The sequence below is a fragment of the Hirsutella rhossiliensis genome, assembly GCF_020360975.1.
Source record: "Hirsutella rhossiliensis strain HR02 chromosome Unknown scaffold00008, whole genome shotgun sequence".
NCBI lineage: Eukaryota > Fungi > Ascomycota > Sordariomycetes > Hypocreales > Ophiocordycipitaceae > Hirsutella > Hirsutella rhossiliensis.
In genome coordinates this window covers 1,388,380-1,411,579 of record NW_025408674.1, presented here as the reverse complement: position 1 = coordinate 1,411,579, position 23,200 = coordinate 1,388,380, and the positions used below count along the sequence as shown (strand labels likewise).

Sequence of the window (23,200 nt, the reverse complement as noted above, 5' to 3'; positions counted from 1 at the left end):
TCCTGGGCAGTGACGCCTCGCTCGCTGTCCTTGACTGTCCCCTTTCCATGCGGTGCATTCCGACGCATGCTTTCAGTCGGAGATGCTCAAGATCGATTGTGTGGCTCAGCCAGGTAGATAAATCTAAAGAGTAAGAAGCACACTCCATCGTCGCATCGTCATCATGCATCACCCTGGCTCGCCCTGTCACTTGTATGCGATTCATTCGATGGGAAACCAAGGGATACTTCACTTTTCCACCGCAGCATTGTTGAGCACCAAATCGTACCAGCTGCTGCCTTCTCCAGCGTCAAGGCCATCTCTGTTGCAATATCCCCGCCCTGGCCTAGTTTGGTCATGGCATGTCGTGTAAGCCAACAAACGAGTTGATGCTTGCCGAGGCGTGTGCTCCGAACGGGACGTAAGCGTTACCATCCCAGGGCTCATATGTCCACCTCGCCTACCAGACGTGGCATGTCGCGGGAAGGGCAAGGGGAACATCTCGGGTCTCATCAACTTTTCCGCCATTGAGCTATACAGTGTTGCCAGAAACATGGTCATCAGGTCGTGAGATCGAATGGTAGAAACTTGGAAACCAAAACGTCCATGCTACAAAGTGAAATAACCACTTCAGCTCCAGACATTGTCCTGCACCAACTGTGAAATAAAACCACCAAAGTCCAGTCGCAATCCGCAGGGTATATCCTCGTGCTGCTGATAGCCACAGTCGAACAGGCAACCGATGCCCAGTGGTGTTGGGTATTGCAACGTCCAAGACGCGTTGAGTAGACGACGGTTCTCTTCGCCTTCACCCATGGCAGAAGGACCGCGGACTACCAATAGCGCTTACCATAGAGCACATAGCGAGATCATTCATCGCTCAGGCCTTGTGGAGTCGTCCCCGCCATAGACGCGGTCTTGTCGTTGCGAGATTCATCGAGGACAGGTCGAACATCACAAATCAGCACATTGTCGGGGAAGAGTGTTGGGCCAGCAGCCAAACCAAGCCTTCAGTCTGAAAACGCAATCGACCTTTCGGCTCTTGTTTGCGCGTGATTGGCGTGCGTCTCGAGACAATGGGCCATGATCTGGGTGACTGGCCAGACGGTAGCCTTCTCCATTGTGAAAGCGGTAAGTCGCAGAATCTTGGTCGCAAAGCTGCCATGACTGTTTGGTTGTGATGCCGGCTCTACTCCTTTCATGGCGTCCGACACCAAGTTTATGTTGAGTTTCAGCTCGGCCGACGCCAAGATCTCGCGTATCTTGTCGAGCAGCTTCACGTCTTCTTCCTCGAGTAGCATGATGGCGGGAATCTGTCCGACATCTACCGAATCCTGTCCAAGTATGCCGAGGTAACGGCCAACCCTGTCCTGGAGGGTCGCTATCCACTCGGAGAGAACCTGGACACAGTCGAAAACACAAAGGGCCGACTGCAGAGGGAGCTCCCGACTCGTGAAGTCGGCAAAGGTCACGCCAAGCTTGTCCGACATGGCCAGTGAGTCGGCGGCGTAAAAGGCAGCTTTACGCAGATGCTGCTCCCGGCGTGATGTGGATTGGCTGGGCATTCCAGACGCGTCGCCGGGCGCGGTAGGCCTAAATACGGACGTATCGACAGACGCTGCCGCTGGCGGCTCGATGAGAGGATCCTGAGCCGACCTGTCTGAGGAACCGGCGGCGTCGGGCCCTACGTTGCTGACTTGGGAGCGCTCGGCTTGCTGGGCAACCCCATTCCCGCGGGCCAGCTCCTCAACCACCCCGTCCCAGTCTCGCTGCCAAAACTTCTCCCTGGACCGTGACAGATTGACAAAGAGTCGCACATAAGCGAGGTCGAGTAGCGGGATGGCATCGGCAGAGAGGGGCCCGTGGCCAAAGGGGTTCGGCCGCTCGACGCTGTGGTGCGGGTTGCTTGCCCATGCCATCTGCCAAGCCTTCAAGGCAGGCTCGATGTGCCTGTGCATCATTTCCGTTTCCTCGTTTGTCCATACCTTGCCGTGATGTCGCTGGCGCGTCTCCCAGATGTAGTTGTGCAAAGCATTGATCAAGACCAGGCAGCCAAAGGTGCTTGGCTTCAACTCAGTCAAGGGCGGATCGGCATCGTGACCGGCGGGGGACTCGAGGGCCTTCTGCCGCTTCTCATTTGTCCGGAGGAGCTCCCCCAAAGCGTCATAGAATGTCATGCGGTTGTGGTCAGCAGCTTCGACACCACCCTTGGCAAAAAACGCAGCGCTGTTTTCCGCAGCATAAAACTCCTCGTCGCAGGGCAAGTCGAGCACGATTTCCGAGTTTGTCAGTGCTGGAGTGTTGTTGTAGGCGGCCACGAGTAGGCTGGACATGATGAAAACGGCGTAAAGCGTGCGTTTTCTCTCCTCCTTGTTCTTCCATTGCAGCCACTCCTGGTGCTCCTCTTGGTCGTGTTGGCGACCCCAGGTAGAATCATCGCCCATCCGAATATCCCGCTTCACCACGAGGTTGGCCTGGCTGGGCCGCAAAAGATCTGCCGCCTGGGCGAGACTTACCAAGGCAGCACAATGCGTCGAGGCGATGTCGCTCGCCGTCTTGTCGGCACCGTTGTGGCCGTAGACGACGTTGAGAAGCATAGCTTGGACGAGCCAAACCGGGGTCTGGGCCGAACCGTCATCCGTGTGGGAGGTTTGGTCGGTGCCTGGAGGGCTGCGACGAGCCTCTGTCCTGCGAGCGTCCGCTTTCCTTCGCTCTTCGAGGTAGTCAAAGACCATCTTTTTGCCCAAGTCAAACAGCTCCTTAGACTGCGCGTGCTCCATCTCATAGAGAGCACCAATTGCGGCCATTGGGAGGATGAGGCAAGCACTACCGCCTACACCGACAGAACGACCGCTTGAAGTGGAAGACCGGTCAAATGACAGGGTGGGAATGTGCAAGAACGGGAGGTGAGGATGGAAATAGGTCAGGTAGGCTCCCACGTAACGTTGCAAGTCCTGAGTACTTGGCAACTTGGCTGCTGCCTGGGCGGAGGAGGTTGCGTTCGCGCCAGACTGGAACTGGGGCGATAGCGGCGAGTTCTGAGAGGTGATGGAATATTTACGGCCGCCAAAGGGCACACATTGGGAGAGGGCGTTCACAATGGCAGTCCGAGTGGCATCTGAGATGGTTGTCACGGGAGAGGCGCCGTTGTTGCCGCCGCCGAGGGATGACGGAGTTTCGGGGCCGGCGGTGAAGCCCAGAGTCTGATTCAGGTTCTGAGTGTTCAGTCCAGACACGACGGATGGGCTCAACGAGCTCAACGAAGGCGGAGGCGTAGAGAAGTACGGGTCATTGATCTTTTGAGAAGCTGGCTGGGGTGATAGAGGGGCTCCATTGAGGAGATCAGGAAAGACCGACCCATTCAGATCCATCGCAAAAGGGTTCGGCATCTGCGGAGGTCCCATGATGGAGGGTTGCCACATGGTGCTTGTCCCGGACGGCGCTGGGTGGTTTGATCCGTCCAGCATCACATCGCTTATCCCACTCTGGCTCGTCGTGCTGATGGCAGACGGGCTCGACCCGTCCACCACGTTCTCGTTGGTCTGGAAAGACATCTGGTGCTCGAACCCGGTGAGCCAGTCGAGGCCGTCGTCGAAAGGCTGGCTCGACGCCACGTCGTTTAAGCCATGTCCGAAAGGCGAAGTCTGGTCCACTGCCATGGACTGCGGGGAGTCGTTGTAGTGAAGGGCGTTGGGGTTGATCGTCGAGCCTGGTCCGAATAGGAGACCCTCGAAGTCAAATTCCGAGTTGAAGACGGCCATTGGGGGGGCCGTTCTGAGGCCATTCTCGAATTCATTGCTGCTCATCTGGGCGGTCTCCAGCTTCGGCAGGCCGTGGTGCATCCCTCTCTGGCCCAGGGCCGCCGACATGCCACCAAAGACGTGGTCCAGGTTGTGAACGGGCAAGCCGGCAAGGCTCGGGTGACGACTGTGGGCGGCCATGCCTCGCGCAACAGAGACGTTGGCCGAGGCGATCATCTGCATAGCGGCACCATCGACATGGCTGATTGTGTTTGCTCTGGGCCTCATGGATGTGGCCGCCGTATTGGCTCCAGTGGGGTTAGTGCCGGCCACGCTGTTCTTGCGGGCTCTGCTCTGGGCCGGACCAATGCCGCTGGCCGACTCACGGCGGTTTCGAGGACGCGACGATGGAGTCGACGTCTGGTGTAGCTTCTGCTGGTGCCGCAGAAGCAGGTCGCGACGAGCGAAGCATCTTGCGCACTCGGGGCACTCGAACGGCTTCTCTTTGGTATGGGAGCGCTCGTGACGCTTGAGATGCTCCAGGCGGGCAAAGGAGCGTTGGCAAGTCGCGCAGACGTGGGGTCGTGGCTTGTCAGTCTTGGGAGGAGGGAAAGTGGACGGCGCTTTGGTATTTACGGTGATTGTCGAGGCTGTGAAGCGAGTCAGCAAATGAGAAGGGACAGACTTGTTCCGAGTGAAATCAAACAAAGGCACAGTGAGATCAAGACAGGGGAGGGAAGGGAGGGCGAGGGCCGGCAGGATGGAGCGGGCGGCGGCGCCCACGCAAGCTAATCGAGGAGGCTTCAGGCTCACCAGAATCATCCGGGTTGGGCTGGTTACCGGCGACGGCTGCGCCAGAGGGCGTAGGGTTGGGCATTATGGAAGCGCGCGACAGCCTGGCACCAGCGTCATTCAAGACCATGACCAAACGGCGACGCTTGCACGGCTCTGCGATGCGGGGTGGTGCGCGGCGATGAATTGCAATCGTTGGAGTTGTGGTGCAAGGTTAAGGGCATCCGTGGGGCCGTGAGGCGCTGGGCAAGTGGTTGAGTGCGCTGCAGAGGGAGGATGGCGGGGAGTCGGCGGCAGCCACTTGTTGAGTCAGAAGGAGGGGCGGCAGGGGACGAGGGAAACGGCGTGCTCAGCAGCCGAAACAAACATGTCAAGGTGAAGCGTACGAGGCGACGGCGTCGAGCATCACCAGGCCATCCGTCGTCGAGAGGAAGCAATTGCTGCTTTGGGCCAGAGGATGGGAAAGGGGGGGGGAGGATCCGGGGAGCCAGCTTCGGGGAGTGAGAAGGAGAAGGAAGGTTTGGCAGTGCGGGACGAAGGCGGCAACGACAAAGAGCAGCGGCGTACCGTGCGAGAAGACAGTGCGCGTAGCGGGACGCCGGACGCTGACGCTGGTGCTCGCGCGGTGGCGCGCGGTGGGCTACAAGCGGTGCGGGCAGCAGGCCCCTGGCGAGTACATACAGGTACATGCCTACCTGACTTGGCGTGTCCAACTTGCATAAGACTTGAGTGGCTCGCAACTTTCTGCCCGTGGCTGTGGCCCAGTCCAGATTCATCTCACCTTTGTCACCGACGGAGCTTGGACGACTTGCAGGGCAGAGGGGGCTGGATGGCCTGACGTGCGCGCCATTCATCCACGAAGCTGGCCCATTGTCGGTCAAGTTTGGACGGCCAGAAAATGGCGCGCGCCGCAGGCTCCTTCTCGTGGCGGCACCGAGGCCATGCATGGATGCATGTACTGCGCATACGAGGCGCATTAGCACAGTAGCTGTACTGTAGGTACCTCGGTCTGTCGCCAGAAGCTAGCAGCCAACAGCCACCTGGACGGGTGGTGCAGGGTCTGGATGGAAGCCAGGTACAAGGCCCAGGTACCAGCTACCTCGAGTGCTGCACGGTGCACAGCGTACCGTGCAGCGGTGCAACTCTCTCGACTCTCTGCTGCCGTACGGAGAATTGATTGTGTCTGCATGCATGGGTGAGGAATAGGAAGGACACTGCTGCAAGGACTCGTCGCTGCGCCCATGGCCGAGTGTTTTCTGCGACGTTGAGAGGTCGCAAGAGTACCTGAAGCGAGTTATCTTGGTGGTTATCGTGGAGAGGTACAGCACGGTACTGAGCTACGGCCTCGAAGCGCTCGGTCCCCTGCAAAGCGGAAGCTCGCTTGGGTAGCAGGAACCCGAGCTACTTTTAATAGCCAAGGTCCCTTTGTGTATCAGGGACGGACCACTTTTCGCTGACAGTACTTTGGAGCTTATCGATTGCCCGCCAACGCTTCCTTTGCACAGCTTGCCCAAAGGAGCATCGCCGGGGGATTGAAACCTCGATCCAGGGTCAGATGAGACAAGCAATACCTCATGCTTGCGCGGACCGTCGTCTCACGCTGGCCTCGGGTAGTACGGACTGCCCAGGTAGAGAGACTCGCACAGCTGATTTGAAGCAGGGCCCGCCCGCAGCACCCCCGTGGAGCTCCTTGGTCGCCGGTGCAGCTGCCGCGCGGGTCGAGATGGTCCGGGCATTTCCAAGCTCGCAGAAGAGAGAGAGGAGGTAAGGAGCGAGAAACAGTCTGCCTTTGTGAGGCGGGAATAGGCTGACAAGTCTCGCAGCGACATTTCACGTCGACAGAAAACACTGGTCCTCTTAGCGACTCGTCCAAGTGCCGACGCAGTGCGAAAAAGTTGTGACCGACGTCGAGTTCCTGAGCCTCCCACACGCACAAACTCGGCAAATATACCTGTGCATAAATGCCCAGTATTCTTTGCACGTCCGATAAGAAGCTCAAACGTACAGTACAACACGGGGTATGGATACATGGACAATACAGTCCAATGCCTGCATGCGGATGCAAAGCAAGAGCATGTCGTAGCTATGTGTGGGCAGCAAATCCATTCGGAGCCGTGGACCCAATCTGGTCATGTAGGCCACGGTGCAGGCTTCTCGGCTATCAAGCTCATGATGCGTCTGAGGCATAGCGACGCAGACTGGCATGGCTACAATGTGAGGCGCTCGCGGAGGTTGCCCCGGCGCCTGTCACTGAGCACAATGAGCTCATCTGTAGGCACGAAGCATGGCACGACGCAGGATGAGCAAGAAGACGAGAGGCTTTGCCATCCTGACCTCTCTCCGAGGGAGGCAGCAGTATATACTGTATTTGTAAAAGTCCAGGTCATTTAGGCCACAAGTGAAAGTTATCCTCGGAGGGTTGCACAACAACGTCCCGGCCACACACCTCCACGACTGCCTGCCTCGTGCATGATGCAGCGAGGCCACGGCCGACCTTGCGAGCCGCTCAGTCAAGAGGCTTAGTACCTTGTTTGCGCTCACCATTATGACGAGGTCGTGCACGGTCGATGCAATTATCAAGACATGACTGTGCCTCTGCTGACAGGCCTTGCATTATACCGCGGTGCATGGTTGAGAGGGTTTAGAATGCGAGCTATCAACGGACCTAGCCTATATAGCTTGTTGCGGCTTCTTGTCGTGCTTGTCGACAGAGAAGAGAGTATCCTGGAGACGGGCGAGAAGATAAAGGCACTTTGAGGTGTCCCCTTATTTGTCGTCCTACCTACCTACTTTACCTACCTACCTACCTACCTCCCATAACCTACCTACCTACCTATACCTACCTACCTACTGTACTTATTGACAACACGAGGTGCCTGTGGAGCTCTGCCGCCCCTCTCTTCTGTACAGTACTGAGGTAGGCGCCTTAATTAACCATTGCAGGCGCCTAAGCTCGGGCAAGAGATAAAAATAAGTTCCCGATGCTACAAGACCCGACCTGGATACGCTGCTGCCTTTGCCCTGGCCCACTGGACAGGGCAACTCTGGCATGCAGACGAGCGCTCAATCGTCGACGGGCTTGCTTGCTCCGTATTTTGCAACTGCAGGGCCTGGAAATATTATATACAGTACATACACAGGTGTTGAAGCTACCCGTGGATAGGTCGAGGACATGCATGCCTCCGTACATGTCAATGGCCAAAGTGCGTGGGATCAAGATGCAGCCTTGTCCTGCGAGCGCCGCGGGCTTCATCCATCCCCCGAGGCAGGATGCAGAAGTGATCAACAGGCAGACATTAGCCCAAGGTCTCCAGTCTGCCATGTTGGGCTCCGTGGCCGGACCCAAGCAAGCAAGGCACCACAGGCACATGCGAATGCAATAGGCAGGTCACTGACACTGGCATTGCAGATGCGCACCGTGTTCGGGCTCACACTGTGCGCCGTGGGAGCCAAGACACAGACACACAGAGCGCAATATCGACACACAATGGCAGGCAGACCAATTGCATCGGCCCTCTCCACACATCTCTCGCTCTTTCTTGTGGATAAGTTCCATGCTAAAATAGCGCCTCGACGCTTCCTGCTCGAGACAATTGGGAGACCCCGTTTCGGACTCGCGTGATTCGCGTCACCGCCAGATCTAAACGTGGGCAACCGAAAGAGTCATCTCGAAAGAGCCCAAGAAATGGACGGCTCGGCTGGGGTCGCCCAGCCCCCGGTCGGCACCCCATTTTCGAGATTAACAGGAGCTCGTGCAGGCAGCTGCATGCTTTTGCTGGCCCGAGGATTCTCGCCACGCCTGCGGCCAAACCTGCATGGCCGGCCACCTTTTGCCTGCGCCGTCTGCCACGTCCGCCATGACGTTTCCCTGGTTCGACACCCCGCCGGATCTCGTCGTCGACCATTGCGTGTGACGATGCGAATACAGATGGCCCGGACGAGCAGCGCTGCATATCGCCGCAATGCTACACTACTCAACCACCGCTCGCAAATTGACCTCTCCTGGCAGGCAGCTTTCCCGCCGTCGACCTTGAAGCCCTGCTAGGCAAAGCTCTTTGCTCGGAATATCAATCACTTCCAATTCCATCCCGGGCACAGTGCGCGCTGCCACTCGACCTTTCCCACCCGCTGCACAGCCCCTCCACCCCCCGTCCAGGATAGCATCCAGCCCGCGTTGGCGCCGTCGACCATGTTTCAACGCACCAGTCAGCTGCGAAATGGCCCACGTTGAGACCTCGAGGCCCACATCTGGGGAATGTTAGAGGCTCCAAGCCGACACAGGCAGCCGAAATTGGCGCCACACGACCCAAAGACGATGCGGCCCTAGTTGTCTAGCTCGCGGCCGACGAGCATGGCATTCATGGTCGACTGGCGTCCTGCTGGCGGTGGCCCTTCTGGGCAAGGCTATTTGCGTCCAAAACGATGGCGTTGCCAACAGCCGACAGTCGACGTCCCTTGCGCATCTACTCGACCTCGCTTCACAAGCCGTCTCTCGCCTTGAGCCCAAAGCGAATGCTGCCTCTGGCTCCGACTTGGGAAGTTCTCGAGTGTCGCCCACATGTCCAGCCTGCACAAGATGGTCGCAAGGGTAAAGCTTGTTGCTGGGAGGCTGGGCCTCTCACTCTGACGGCTAATTATGCGGCATCGAAACGCCAACCCCTGGGCAGAGAAACGATCAGGTGAGCAGGCCATTTCTGCAATCCCGGGGGAACGCTCGTCAATTTCAGCGCCTGCCATTCGTCGGCCCTCCTGCAAAGCAAAACGATCGGCTCTCCTGCAGGGCGGCCCAGTCGTCGCTCTGGAAGCATTTGAGTCACTCCCACGCAAACTCCGTAGCCGACAGACCAAGGATATCTCTCTGAGCCCTGGCCGCCCTAATGGTTGCCTGCTCACGAGTAGCAATCTGCAGAAACGCATGCATACAGGACCCTGCTGCACGAGAGAGATGACCAGCTCGCGACAACAAACAACCTCTTCAACTTTCAAACAGAGTCGTACTCTCCCACCTAGTTGGACAGCACTGGTTCCAGGCGTTCACGGGTCAGAGACAGCTGGTGCAACAAGCATTTGTTGGGCACTGCTTTCACGACATCCAGATCGGGATTTCCCAGTCTCGCTAGAATAGCCCCGTTTACCTCACCGTCACCAATGGCTCTCATGTACGAGATCGCCTGGCGGGGCCTCTCACGACGGTCCGGGGGATACCAAACTTGGATCCTCCTCGGCTGACCCAAGGGTTGATGGCACACACACCACGCTAGCGGTACCCCTGGCTTCCCCGGATTTTGGGGTTTCCCGCCCCTAGGACACGCCAAATGAAAGGACTGCGATTTCGAGACGTTGTACATACTGTACAGTACGTCGCGAGTCGCATAATCGCTCGGCCTCGTAGGCATTTTGTGCCCTTTTTCTTGACAAGCCGGCGAAGGGAAACAAACAAGCGCCTTCAAATAGACAAGCTGCTCTCCCAGTTCGTCGGGAGACGAGACTTTGAGAAGCTAGTCAGAGCGAGGTTTGAGCTTGGGCAGGGGAGAGAACCAATTGATACTAATCTTTGCTCTATTCCGTAGCCCAGACGCCGCTCGCGCTGTCTCACATACATAAGCTGAAACAATACGATGGCATCTGATTGACCAAACTCGAACTCCAGCACAACTTGGGTATAAAATGGGAGTTCAACCCGGTTGTCTCAGGATATAACATGGTCAAAGCTGTCGTCGACAAGTCGGACCTATATCACCTCGAGCACGCCCCAGAGCCCATATCCCGATTCGAGGAGACGACATCGCTGTCATGGCTAGACAATATTGGGCCGAGAAGCATGAGTTTGACAAAACGCAAAAGCTAATTATTGGCCAGGGCGCAGAAGAAGTATAGGCCAAGGAAATTCCGAAGTAGTATGGAATCAGACCGATCTTACACATGTACCGAGACACAGAAAGGATCCTCGCCTTCAAACGCCAGGCCTCTCAACACGACGACCTGCTCTGCTCATGTGGTTCATTCATAAGCATGGCGTACCCTTACAACGCATTCACCGACGCCGTATTTTTCCGGACTTGGCTCCCGGAAAGGCCGTTCCCTGCAGACGCCGCTGAATGGCCAAGAGCCGGAGTGTCGCTCCGGCTGACCCAAGTTCAAACGGGCTACTGATAGTGGAACTAGGGCTTCCGTGTACAACGAGCAAAGAGCTCGGGACAGCGCGCTCGAGCTGCCGGGCAGTGCTGATACGCGCCGTTGAAATTGAGCTGGAGCCTGTCGCCTCACCCGGCTCGAGGCAAGGGACGGGCAAGCTTGACGCCACGGCTGATCATTCCGGAGTTGGATGCCTCGGCCCCGGCGCGACTCACCGCTAGCTTTGGAGGGGAAAGGAACATGTCCAAGAGACTGCTTGAGCCGTGCAGTGGCATCTGATTGGAGTCGAAGGGTCCGAGAAGGAGGAGACCAGGCTCGATGATGGATGCTGACAACAGTTCAACGTTTTTGAGGCTCCGGTGCAGGACCTGGCAGGACTTCCAGCGGACACACGGACACAGAATGACGAAAGCTGAAGACGAAAGCATCCGGCCCGGCTGCTCAAGACCCACACAGCCACCGGACAATCGGGGCCCGTGAGCTTTTCAACGCCCTCACTCTCAGTCGGCTCCATTTTGACTGGCTGCCCATTGAGGCTCTAGGACTGGCCGAATTTCAGGGGAGGCAGATCAATCAATACACGCCGATCTGTGGCGTCTTGATCCACAAGGCAGCCGCTGGGCTGGGAGACGCGGCACGTGCCCGAGGGGTCGCACTGTACGGACAGCCATTTGATCTCGTGCGAATCCCACCATGGTAGGCGAGCCGCAGCCCAGGAAAGAGGTCCGTTGTCCGAGGCTCAGGATTGAAAGAAAGAGGTTCGGCGGTATCCACCGTCTTGTCTTGTCTGGTCCGTGAGACGGGACGCATTATGACTTTGGTCGGAGCCTTCGACTTCACCCAACGCCAGGCCGCCGTGTGCGCTGGACGCGCTCCTGTTTGCACCTCGGCCTTCACAACTGGATTTTGCCGGGGTGCGACGGCAGAATCGATGGCTGTCGCTCGGAATCAAAATGGTCGGGGATCTCGGTTGAGGATTCCAGCAGAGTTGATCTGAAGATTCAGGGAACCTGCAAATTGCTGTGCGAGAGGGGACTGGTCGAGACGTCAGCGTCGCGCTTCAAGCATGGGGGCGTTATATGCGCGGTCATCCCGAGCGACTCTCGCCAGCTATTTGCCTCTGAACCAGGGTTGTCGGCAGTCTCGAAGCCAACGACCTGACCCGCGGCCTCGCCCATCCATGGTCTTTGGGACGAGTTCAAGCCTGGGAACACAGCTGAGGGCAAGCAATGCCTTGGGTGACCCAACGCCAGAGAGGAGCACGCAAGCCCTTGAGTTGGAGCCGGGTGGGACGACAACATGTCGTTTCGACAAGTCTTGGCGGTCCCCTTTCCAGACAGAAATTGCAGGCGCTTATCAATACCACGAGTGGCATAAACCCTGGAGGCTGAGATTTCAGGCGACCACAGAGGACCTATAACGTGGTGCTCTTTAAGAGAGATGTCATGGCTTGCTCCCTCTAGGAACGTTTCACTTGTCCCCACCCTCCCCAGATGTCGTCTCAAGTTGGCTCCATCCCACCTTGGAGCCGTGGCGGGAATGGTTGATTATGCGCTGCCCCTTTCTTCGCGACAATCCAGTCCGAGCCAAGCCATGTAATTCACTGCAAAGCCAGGGTAGCTTACGTAGGTCGAGGTTGGTATGTGATGGAGCACTTTCTCTGAGTGCCTAAGCAATATCATTATGGCTCTCGAGCGCTTCTCTCGCTATTTTCCTTGCCGCCGTCTCTCGTTAAAGACCTCAATATGTCTCATTTCGTTCGAGAAGAAAAGCGACTACCACCGCTCCCAGACACACCGATACAGGCGCCGCTCAAGACTCTATCCAAGTCGTCAGTGATAGAAACCAGATTTGAGTTCGCCAAAGACGTTGCCAGAAACGCAGAGTCGCCGGGCTGGATCGACCCCAAGGCCGAATCAGCCACCCGGCCGTCGGCGGCGCCGCCAAACGGAGGATATGGGTGGGTGTGTACGTTTTGCGTCGGCATGATCAACGCGCATTCCTGGGGCATGAACTCGAGCTTTGGCGTCTTCCTCGCTCACTACCTGGCGAACCGGTCGTTTGCAGGAGCGACGAATCTGCAGTATGCCTTTGTCGGCTCGCTCAGCATCAGCTCCGGCCTGCTCATGTCGCCGATTGCAACCATCTGCGTCAGACGGCTGGGCACCAAGCCGACCATGTACATGGGCGTGATGCTCCAGAGCGCAGGACTGGTCTGTGCCAGCTTTGCGCAAGAGGTATGGCAGCTGTTTCTGACCCAGTCGATCCTGTTCGGCGTCGGGCTGGGCTTCTTATTTATCCCGTCGGTGGGCATCGTGCCTCAGTGGTTCTCCACGCGTCGCTCGCTGGCCAACGGCCTTGCCACGGCCGGCTCTGGCATCGGAGGCGTGCTGTATTCGTTTGCGGCGGGAGCCATGATTCGAAGCCTCGGCCTGCAATGGGCTTTTCGGATCCTGGGCATCATTGCTTTCGTGGTCAACGCCGCGAGCACGACTCTCATCAAGGACCGCAACAAGGAAGTCGGCTCGACCCACAAGGCCTTTGACACGAACGTGCTGAAGTTGCCGGACTACCAGCTGCTCCTTGCCTTTGGCTCCTTTAGTGTGTTGGGGTATATTGTCTTGCTCTTCAGCCTGGCCAACTATGCCAACCGCATCGGACTGGGGGCGTCCGAGGCGGCGTCCATCAGCGCAGCCTTCAACCTGGGCCAAGCATTCGGCCGCCCCATGATTGGATACTTTAGCGATCGGACGGGACGCTTCAACATGGCCGTCTTGATGACCTTTCTAACCGGCGTCTTCTCGCTGGCCATCTGGACCAGCGTCAAGAGCTTCGCGGGCCTGCTCGTCTTCGCCATCTTGGGCGGCGCCGTGGGCGGCACCATCTGGGCGACGATTGCGCCCCTGACGGTCGAAGTCGTGGGTCTCGGCAGCGTCGCCTCGGCGCTCAGCATCCTCTGGATAACCGTCTTCACGCCCTGCACCTTCAGCGTGCCCATCGCCCTCGAAATCGTCAACGGCACCGGGTCGTATCTCGGCGCGCAGCTCTTTGCCGGCTTCATGTACGTCACTGCGGCTGTCTGCTTGGGCATTGTCCGCGCACGCAAGATTCGTTCGGCGCGTCGGCAGAGGCTGGCAACTCTGGAGGCAAAGGGGTTCCCGGATGAGCCCGACGCCGCAAAGGATTGGCTTGACGTGGAGAGCAAGAGGCAAAAGACGCCGTGGTGGAAGGGGGGAGGCATTCACCGCTGGAAACTGGAGAGGGTTTAGGCGGTTTCCCTGGTCCTCCGTTGTTCTCATATCTCTCGAATCATGGAGTTTCTCATGCCCCGTTCCGTACAGGGAAGACGCAGATGAAGAAAGGAACAGTGTACGATAGGTTCATTCAACATCATGTGACATCCACATCTCCATATAATGGGGCGTGAGCTGTTCTTTACATTCCATTATAGAGAAGCTACAGGGCCAGGACAGAGAAGCAGCGTCTCGTGTGATATTCCCAAGGGTACGTGTGGCATCTAGGCCAGAGAGGTGTGTTGTGTCATTTGCTTTGAATCATAGAGGTACTGCATGGCTAGGATGGAAAAACAGTGTCTCATTTGACATGTATCGAATCTGTACATGAATTTAAAGTCGCGTTCCATAACAGGGTGGTATATCGGTGCTCTCTTTGCTTGACATGACACATTGCACCCAGATGATCTACCTGGATGGGGTAGAGGAACTCCGAGACTGGAACCCTGCGTAGGCAGGGTACACGGGAAAGTCCCAGGAGATGCTATCCTGCAAGAGCTGGTGATCGAGGCCAGACGCTCCGGCATTCATGTAGAGGAACTTGGTAAAGGGCACCGTGGCGTAGTAGGTAAAGCTGGTGTCGGCCGGGATAAATGCGACGTCTCCCTGGATCAGATACGTCTCTGGATAACCGGGAATAGACAGAGCGAGCTGGCCCTCTTCCATCTGGATGGCGAAGTGATGAGGGAGCTGCGTCGTCTCGACGGTCTCGTTGTCCAGCTTGGGCGACATGATGAGGGTGCCCATGGTGAAGTTGCCCGTCTCCGAGGTCTGAGTGGCGGTGGCCAGCGGCTGAAGGATCTTGTATCCACTGTTTGTGTTGAGGAACTTGGGGCCGTAGTCCTTGGCAACAAAGTAGGGCTCGGTCGGATCGTCGGGCAGAGCGTTGGATCCATTGTGCCAGCTGAGGCCAGCGCCGGCCGTGCCATTGACGAAGTCACGGCGAGGGATGAAGAGCTCGGCGGGGGCCTGGTAGAGATCAAGCCGCTGCAGTTTCTCATCCAGCTCGGGCGTCATGGCTCCGAAGGGCTCCTTGTCCTCCGGGTCGGGGGGGTAGGGCGACATGACGGCCTTGGAGTCGTAGCCGCCGGAGCTGAACTCGTCGAAGAGATGCTCGAAGCCGCCGGGGTGGAAGACGTGGGTGAGCTGGGCGTCCGGGTCGACGAGCTGGAACGTGTGGATGGCGCCCGGAGGCATGCTGCCGTAGTCGCCCAGGGTGCCGACACGGGCCTCGTGGCTGGCGCCCGTGGCATTCCTCTGGCCCCAGAGCTCCGAGCGGCCCTTTGCGCAGTAAAAGTGCTCGTGAGTGCGGCGATGGGTGTGCGGGCGTGCGGGCGTCCAGCCCGAGACCTTGCCGCTGTGCTGGACGAGGGCGAAGGCACCGTCGGACGAGTTTGCGGTGATGGAGAAGCGCAGGACTTGCGAGGCGGTGATGAAGATGGCGCGGCCCTTGTACTTGGGCAGGACATAGGGACGCACAGAGTCGGGCGCCTCGTCGACGACAAGACTGTTGTTGTTGCTCTCGCAGCGGCGCGCGTGGGCGCTCGCCGTTGGGCTGAGGAGCGCCCAGCCCAGGAAAGAACGTGACCACTTCATGGTGCAGGAAAGAAAGGAGATGGACCGGAGAAAATGAATGAGTTGAAGAAGCGGTTGGGACAATTCAGCTAAAGGGGCGGCCGGCGAAGAGGTAGAAGTATCTAATATCTATCGATACAGGGCGTCGCGGACTCCCGAGAGTCCCGACAACCAAATCCACCGGAAGCGACGCACGTAATTACATGGGACGCCATGACGCGATATCACGCTCAGCTACGAATACTCGGTACTGTACATGGTCCAACGATCTCCTGCCTTGATGAAGTCGGCGCGGGCTGCATGATGGCGGATCCGCAATGCCACCTCGACCACGAGCCTCGAGAGGGAGCGCCGAGGTCAGCCCACCGGCCGGAGGGCGCGGGTCGCAGCAGCAAAGCCCGTCCTTTGATTTTAGTAATCGGCACCCTCCCCCGCAAAGGATGTCGGGTGCCAATTACTAAGGTAATCAATGGAGGAGATGAGCAGGGGCACCGAGTTATGTGCCGGTGGAGGATCGGGTGGCCATTACGCACTGTCGTGGCCTCCAAGGCCTTGATCGTCTTGGCGACTGAAGCATCCCTGCCAGGGGGAGGGAGGACGTGTGTGCAGACAGTACGTGTGATGCGACACGCAAGCTTGCATGACAAACTTAATGTCAACTCAAACTCGGAATTATACCCTCGGAGGATATACTTGGGTTGCCCCCCTGCTGCCGTTTGTTGGGAGTCCTCTCTCTGTCTGCACGCCTCATCGCCATGCTGTCGGCAACCCGATCAGACAAGGCCATCGTGGCTTGCGGCCACTCTCCAGATCTCATGGGCCTCTACTGCCCTCTCTCTTCCCCGGCTTCACGCGTCGCGCCCAGATGAGTGGCCGGTCCATGGCTGCTTGCTGTTGAAGCATGCCCGCCCGTCGAGGCGGCTGCAAAGTCGAGGCCGGAAATCCTGGGAAACAAGCGTGTCCGACATCCCCGGTCCGCCTGCCGTGGGAAGCTTGCTCCAGACAGAGAGGCAAGTGCCGCTGAGGACTTACGGAAGGAAGTATGGCGACCTTCCCGCGCTTTTGTTTTGCCGGAAAACCACATCCATCGAGTGCCAGCCGACAAGATGCAGACGAGCAAACCGTCAGACATCGTGATCCGACCGCCAAGTTGTCGGGCTCGTCGCAGAACCGGCGTCTACTCTTTCGATCCGCGACGCCCTCTCTCTCTTCGGCAACACCACCAAGCTGTGGAAAGCGAGGCGACATGAAGCCGTCCGTCGTGCTCCTCGCCGCCGCCGCCCTCTTGTGCCCGCAATCTCTGGCGGCCGCCGCCCAGCCCGCAGACTCGCCGGCCGACGCCTGGTGGATCGACGAGCAGGCCTTCGAGGCCGCCGTTGTGGCCACGACGGACCTCTACCGGCGCGAGCACGGCGCCGGCCTCGTGCGCTGGAACGCGACGCTGGCCGCCTTCGCCGCGTGGTACGTTGGCAACTACAACTGCGCCTTCCGGCACTCGGGCGGCCCCTACGGCGAGAACATGGCCCACGGCTACGCGACGCCCGCCGCCAGCGTCGCCGAGTGGGGGAACGAGCGCCTGCAGTACGACTACGGCCACCCGGGCTACTCGTCTGCCACGGGCCACTTTACGCAGCTCGTCTGGAAGGGCACCACCGACGTCGGGTGCGCTCGCAGGTGGTGCGGCGGCGCCATGAACTGGCTCCTCGCCTGCGAGTATTGGCCGCGGGGGAACGTGCTGGGCAGCTTTGAACAGAATGTGGGCAGGCGAGTGCGATGAGCATTTTGATCAGTCGGTGCGGCCCTTCTCGCTCTTTCTTGTCCACTGCCAGGGGGGAATATTGAGAGATTTGCGCAGCTGATGCCTGGGACCAGATGATGACAATTACGCCTGGTGTGGGATCCTGGAGGCGCACATTTACTTGTTTCGTTTGTCGTCTGTATATATTCGAGAGCTGAGCTGGGGCATCCAGCTTCGAAGACTAGGACGAGTCATTATCGGATATGGTAGTGGTAGAAGGCTTCGATGTATGGGACAGACTGGTGGTGTCCTCCACGGGGCCAACCTGGTGTGACAAGAATCGCCCATGTGCCCTCTCCAGCTTTGAATCCTGTGCCGCGAAGTCTGGGGAAAGGGTGAAGAACAAGGTACAAATCCATCCACACTTCTGTCAAGTGGTCCTGTTGATGACACATGAAGTCTCCATGTCGTCTGTTGGGCACCGCCATGCCGCGTGTCTTCCTGCAGCTGCCAAGCCGACTCATACAATGCTGGACTCGCTGCGCGTAACATTATTGAGTCGCGAATGTGTCTGCACTGAGCCGTCTACTCCATTGTTGATGGCACGGCGGTGGGGAGGGACCCTTAGCGACACCACCACCCCGTACCGCCTGGGCCAATGAGGTGCGCCGACCCAGTGGATCCGAGCCCGGTAGATCTGACATCTTCCCAATTAAGAATCACGTCTTTCTCGGGCGTCAAAGCAATGGCACAGAGACATGCCAAGGAGGAATCCATGCCTCACTCTCCTCCGTGGAAAACTCGCCCCTGGCCGCCATTTCATGGAGGCCCAGCGGTCCGTCCGAGTGGAAGGGGGCGGGATGGCTCGCATGGCGGAAAAGAGGCAGGGCCAATCAAACCGATCTCAACTGCCCAAAGCGGTAAGACGAGGGGAAACCTTGAACGCGCAGGGGGCGGATGGCCGGGGTCCCCCTTCGCGAGTCAGACGTGGAGAGTTTGTCGATCGCGCGAGTCGGCCGAGACGGCAAAAACCTCGTGCTCCTTCTTCCCTGACTTGCGCCTGGTATATATATATATATATATATATATATATATCCGCTTGGCATGGGCGGACGGGATCGCCATCGTTGCCTGGCATGGAGTATTGCTTGCGAGGAGAAAGTCATCAGATTCGCGAGGTCGGCAGGATGAGTGAGGTAGGTAAATGCTCGCCGACAATGGATGGCAGGGGGGAAGGGTGATGGCTTCGGGGATTGATCGACTAGCAGTATACTTACCTGTCGAGTATCTTCAGTAAAGTGTCGGGCCAGTTCGACCGCTAGATTGGAGACAGAGTACTCGCCGTCGAGTACATCTTTAGCTCGACATCAACGGGCTTACCTCAGCCGAACCTCGACGGCTGACGGCACGGCTCGTATCATGTTCAGGTGAGTGAGCATTCACGCCTCTACATTGTTTCGCTTTCGAAACGCTGCTTACCCGTCCGTGGTGTGTCCGTCGCGTCGTGGCACCGTGCAAGCCGGTGCTTTCCTATCTCGCAGACTGGAGTGGACCTCGCGCGTCGGCAGGGCAACTTTCACCCCGTCATGACAACTGTCTTTGGACTCTCGATGGCACACGCGAGCAGTCTCTTGCCGTGACGGCCATGTGGGCAAGGACAATGACCATCATCCGTCCTATTCAGTCCTATTCAGTCCTGTCTAAATCCTGTCTAACAGGCGATTCTATCATCGCGATTAACACCAACTAAATGCGTGTCCAACTTCATCATGGCCCGCCGCCTCGGTCTCGTACCCCGACCCCCTCGGGACTGCCCTCCTCTGGCCTGCCGTCTCCCTCCTGCTACCAGCCAATAAGCCTCGGGCCACTCCTTGAGTACTGCGCTTTCTCGCCGGCAGCGGCTACCGGCCACTTCACCTCACAGTGGCCGCCGTTTAATCTACGTGTTGGGCATCAACATGCCGCTGCCTGCTCCACCAAACGCAGACGGTCATGATATCTTCCCTCTTTGACTCTTCATTCGACCTTGAGCCACTCCACTCCGCTTTGAAACGAAACACGCTGTCGTGCAACGGGGCCAGCCACCCGAGTACAGCCCCGACAGCGCAGGCAGGAAGCCGCAGCCTCGGGCACCACAGAATAAAGTGCGTAATCGCCCTGGCAAAATCAGAGTAGGACTGGAACTTCTCGAAACTGATTGGCTGGATGACGAGGGATCCGTGGCGTACGGAATTGGTGAGCCGGGTCGATCGTGCCGTCATCCTGGGCCGGCTGCGACAGATTGCGTTTCGCATTGGAAGTCTGCACCCCGACGAACAAGTCAGACCCATACCCTGGACGCTCTGCTAGGGCTGCCTCTCTGTCCTGTCATCGTCGACATTCCCCGGTCCAAATTCGACGGCGACCGTCAACGTACATGGTCAGTCGACAAGATCAAGCACGCTTCCAACGGCTATTGGCACGGCGACAGAGAGAGCGAGAGCGGTAACGAATCTTTCACGGTACCTTCAGCGTTCAGGCTGGACCATTGTCGGCAAACCAACGATGGCGAGGCGGGGGAGGAGGTCTCGGTCGGCCGGTGTACTGCTGCTCTCCGGGGCGGCATCGGGCCAGATGTTGACCCTCTCCAGCCTGGAGACGATATCGTCGGCACCACTCACCTGCACCTTGGCCTACAACGCGCCGATCCAAGGATGCAGCCTTGGTGACTTCTCCAAAAAGACGTGCTCCCGGTCGTGTCTGCAGAGCATCGATGGCATTCAGGCCACCATCCAAACAATATGCGGCAGCACCAAGGCCAGTCAAAACTCGTTGCTGTCTCGAGCGCAAAAGGGCGGCCTTGTTGATGCCCTGTGCGGGACGGGATCGGGTGCAGACACAACGGTAATTGTCACGCCGTCGCGGTCAATATCTGTCACTCCCACTTCTACCACGTCGACATCCAGCAGTTCACCCAGAGTGTCGAGAGCCAGTACTCCTACCTTGTCGCCCTCGAGCACCACGTCTTCGACCAGCATCGTGGCCCAGCCCAGTAACAACCCCGGCTCGCTGGAACCCACGAGCACCCCGAGCCGGCCACAACCGCCGGCAGACCGGGAAACGTCGACGTCGTCAGTGGCCCAGGGACCGACGTTTTCGCCGCAAAGCGGGGGCGGGAGTCCCTTTGACTTGGCTACTAGCACGTCGCCCGCGACGAAGAAGCAGCTGTCAGCCATGAGCATACTCGTTGGCTGGGCCCTGGCTGCACTGCTGGTGCAATAGCAGACATGCCGGCGGGGGTCCGGGGCAAACACGGCACTCGATGGAATATTGCGAGGACGAAGCCGCAGCAGGAGACGACTGCTTACCCGGCGGCACAAGGAGATAAGACTTGAACGAGTGCGCGCCATACATGTCGACGAGTGGGAGATGGCAGGGCTGCCACGCGGCCGGCTCATTCGCTGTATCAAAAGAGGGGAGAATGGACAAGGAGCAGGGTCTTGGTGAGATGGAGGTTGGGAGCTGATTCGTATCTGTATGTAATTCTTTAATATCAAGGCCTGCTTCACACTCTTGTCTGGGGAAGCCGCCCTTGCCATTGAGGCGTCGCCGAGACTGGCAGTTGGATGCGCAGAAGACGGTGGGCCAGCGGTATTGAAACCAATAAAGGGCCGGCGGCCTGTTGGCAAGCGTTGTGGCACGAAGGCTTTTCGACGTGTCTGAAGTTGGTGTATGTGCAATGGTCATGGGGCAGCGTCTGTTGGCTGGGTCGGTGTTGGGAGACGCGGCCAGATGAGCCAAGGGAGACGGGACGCTCTTTGGGGTGGGCGGCTGCTCATATGAGAGCTCGTATCACGCAGGGATGGCGATGAGGCAGAGAAGGGAAGGGAAGATGGGGAAGGAGGCAACAATTGCTGCACGAGACATGGACCAACCGAGGGCCATTGATAGACGGTGGCCTCGCCGATATCAAGGAATCAACGGCGGCAGACTTGCAGGGCGGGAGAGAGAGGGCGTTGAGCCATTGGATCTACGGCGTCTATGTACGATGTGCTGTACGGTGGATCCGTACTTCTCCGTGGCCCACGAGCTGGCAGAGGCCGAGATGGGGATGGGTCTGCGCGGTAGCCGAGGCCTCTCTAGGAGGGAGACGGTGCTGGGCCGGGGGTCCGGGGGCGTGGGGGACATGACGTTGCGATATGCAAGCCACGGGGCGGGATGCGAGGAGGGATTGGGTAACTGTGCAGTACACGCCAAGTACATACTGTACATTGGAAGACGGGAGGCGGGGCTTATCGGGCAAGGATGAGAGCCGATGGCGTTTAAGCTTGTTGATGACAGCGGCAAGTCGGTGAGAGGAAGGAAGGCGAGAGCAAGGAAGGCGAGAGCAAGTAAGGCGAGAGGAAGGCGAGAGCCGAGGGCCTTTGCTAGCCGCAATGAGCTTCGCCAAAGCCCATCTGTAGTAGTTCGACGCAGGACCTAGGCGTGTGCGTGGATGCGGCAGTGCCTGCTCCAAAGCTCTCGACTCGGATCTTCCCAAGAGGCGCGGCAGTGAAGAGTCGGGGCGGGCCAAGCCATGCTGCCTGTGGAAACGTGCCACGACGCCTCCATCGGGCATCTTGCATGAACCAACGACAGCTCTTTGCCCGTCCACGGCGACAGCTGTCCTCTTGTCGTTGGGGTAATCATCCGTTGTCTCTATGCTTTCTTCTTCCCCTTCTTCTCCCTCTAGCTGACGATATCGCGAGGGCGGTGTGCGCGCCCGAATGGCCCCTCTTTCCACGGTCGCGAGAGAAGAAAGTTGGGGTAGGCTATGGACGCCACCGTGGCCGGGGTACATGCAGCACATCCTCTGCCTCTCTCTCGTCTCGCTCACGTTGGCCCCGGTGGATAGGAGCGAGTGGCGGCGTCAGCCTCTCCTTCCGTCATGTGTTACTGAAGAGGCGCGACTTGGGGACACAAACACACATGGAAGCAGGATGAAGAAGGGAAACGGAGAGGAGAGCGCAGCAGGCCACGCGGGCGGCGGGCGTCTGGGCCTTGGCTGGTGCATCGACGAAGCGGGAGCTGACGGCGGAGGCGTAGAACAAGGCGCAGAAGCCCGCCGGCCGCTGCTGCCCGTGCTGCTGCTGCTGCTGCTGCTGCAAGGCCCGCCGGCGCCTCCGGAGCTCCCAGCGTCGTCCCATAAGCCGCCAGTCTCCCGCTGTATCAACTCAGCGCCCCCAAGGGCAGGGCCGTCCCCGCCGCTATCGGTCGCCAAGACCGGTGCGATCGACGGCCATCTGAAATCCTCGTGGAAAACCTTGCTTCTTTGCCCCTTGTTTTTTTTTAGCCCGCGCCGCCGTGGTACGGAGAGAAGTGGACGTCCCGGGCCACCACGGCTTGTTTGTGCTTGTTACCTAGTCCCCGCGTGCTTGAGCTGGTTGGCCAGAGTTACTTTCAAGTCGCCGCGGCCATTGTGAATAGATCAGCCAGCGGCTCCCGCCCTGTGGATGGGCCCAGTTTTCAGCCTGCACGGAGAGCAGTAAACTGGGGCTGCCCAGAGGTTGCGAGACCTTGAGTGGAAGCATGGGTAAACAAAGTACCAGCCAGGTACTCAGGCGTGCTCGAGGCACATACGTACCGTACTTTCGGCGTCGGCCATCAGTCAATAGCGGCCTCTTCCTTCCCTTTTCTTTCCGTGCGGTCTCCGCCGCGGCTTCCATTTTTACAATTTTACTTTTATTTGATTTTCTGCGGATTCATCAAGTCATTTGTCAAGACTATCCTTTCTCCCTCTCCGCCACTGCCTCTGCACCTCTTCTCCGCCCTTCGCCCACCCTTTTCGGCCCAATCCCCCCCTCTCCTCGCCGCGTCTCGTCTCGACAAGCTCCTGTTTTGATCATCGCGTCTCCTTATTCTTCCTATTTTCTCCCCCACCCCTCCTCGGGCCTCCTTCTCTGGCCCGCCCGCCCTGCTCTTAACTCTCG

The 23,200-nt window shown here is 58.4% G+C and overlaps 5 protein-coding genes across 5 annotated transcripts; 3 read left to right on the top strand and 2 right to left on the bottom strand.

Moving 5' to 3' along the window:
* Positions 1 to 989: 989 nt before the first annotated feature.
* On the bottom strand, positions 990 to 4,596 carry HRG_07461 (fungal specific transcription factor domain-containing protein; the record flags this gene model as incomplete). Its single annotated transcript, XM_044865932.1, has 3 exons — positions 990 to 1,511; positions 1,677 to 4,369; positions 4,533 to 4,596. 3 exons carry the CDS (start codon positions 4,594 to 4,596, stop codon positions 990 to 992), a joined length of 3,279 nt encoding a protein of 1,092 aa, XP_044718896.1.
* Positions 4,597 to 12,391: 7,795 nt separating this feature from the next.
* On the top strand, positions 12,392 to 13,915 carry HRG_07460 (major facilitator superfamily domain-containing protein; the record flags this gene model as incomplete). The annotated part of the gene is made up of 2 exons (XM_044865931.1): positions 12,392 to 12,606; positions 12,667 to 13,915. The coding sequence occupies 2 exons, from the start codon at positions 12,392 to 12,394 to the stop codon at positions 13,913 to 13,915; spliced, it is 1,464 nt and encodes a 487-aa protein (XP_044718895.1).
* A 432-nt stretch (positions 13,916 to 14,347) lies between these two features.
* Positions 14,348 to 15,535, bottom strand: HRG_07459 (quercetin 2,3-dioxygenase; the record flags this gene model as incomplete). Its single annotated transcript, XM_044865930.1, has 1 exon — positions 14,348 to 15,535. One exon carries the CDS (start codon positions 15,533 to 15,535, stop codon positions 14,348 to 14,350), a length of 1,188 nt encoding a protein of 395 aa, XP_044718894.1.
* A 1,225-nt stretch (positions 15,536 to 16,760) lies between these two features.
* Positions 16,761 to 17,291, top strand: HRG_07458 (cysteine-rich secretory protein family domain-containing protein; the record flags this gene model as incomplete). The annotated part of the gene is made up of 1 exon (XM_044865929.1): positions 16,761 to 17,291. The coding sequence occupies one exon, from the start codon at positions 16,761 to 16,763 to the stop codon at positions 17,289 to 17,291; it is 531 nt and encodes a 176-aa protein (XP_044718893.1).
* Positions 17,292 to 19,865: 2,574 nt separating this feature from the next.
* On the top strand, positions 19,866 to 20,513 carry HRG_07457 (uncharacterized protein; the record flags this gene model as incomplete). The annotated part of the gene is made up of 1 exon (XM_044865928.1): positions 19,866 to 20,513. The coding sequence occupies one exon, from the start codon at positions 19,866 to 19,868 to the stop codon at positions 20,511 to 20,513; it is 648 nt and encodes a 215-aa protein (XP_044718892.1).
* Positions 20,514 to 23,200: the final 2,687 nt, after the last annotated feature.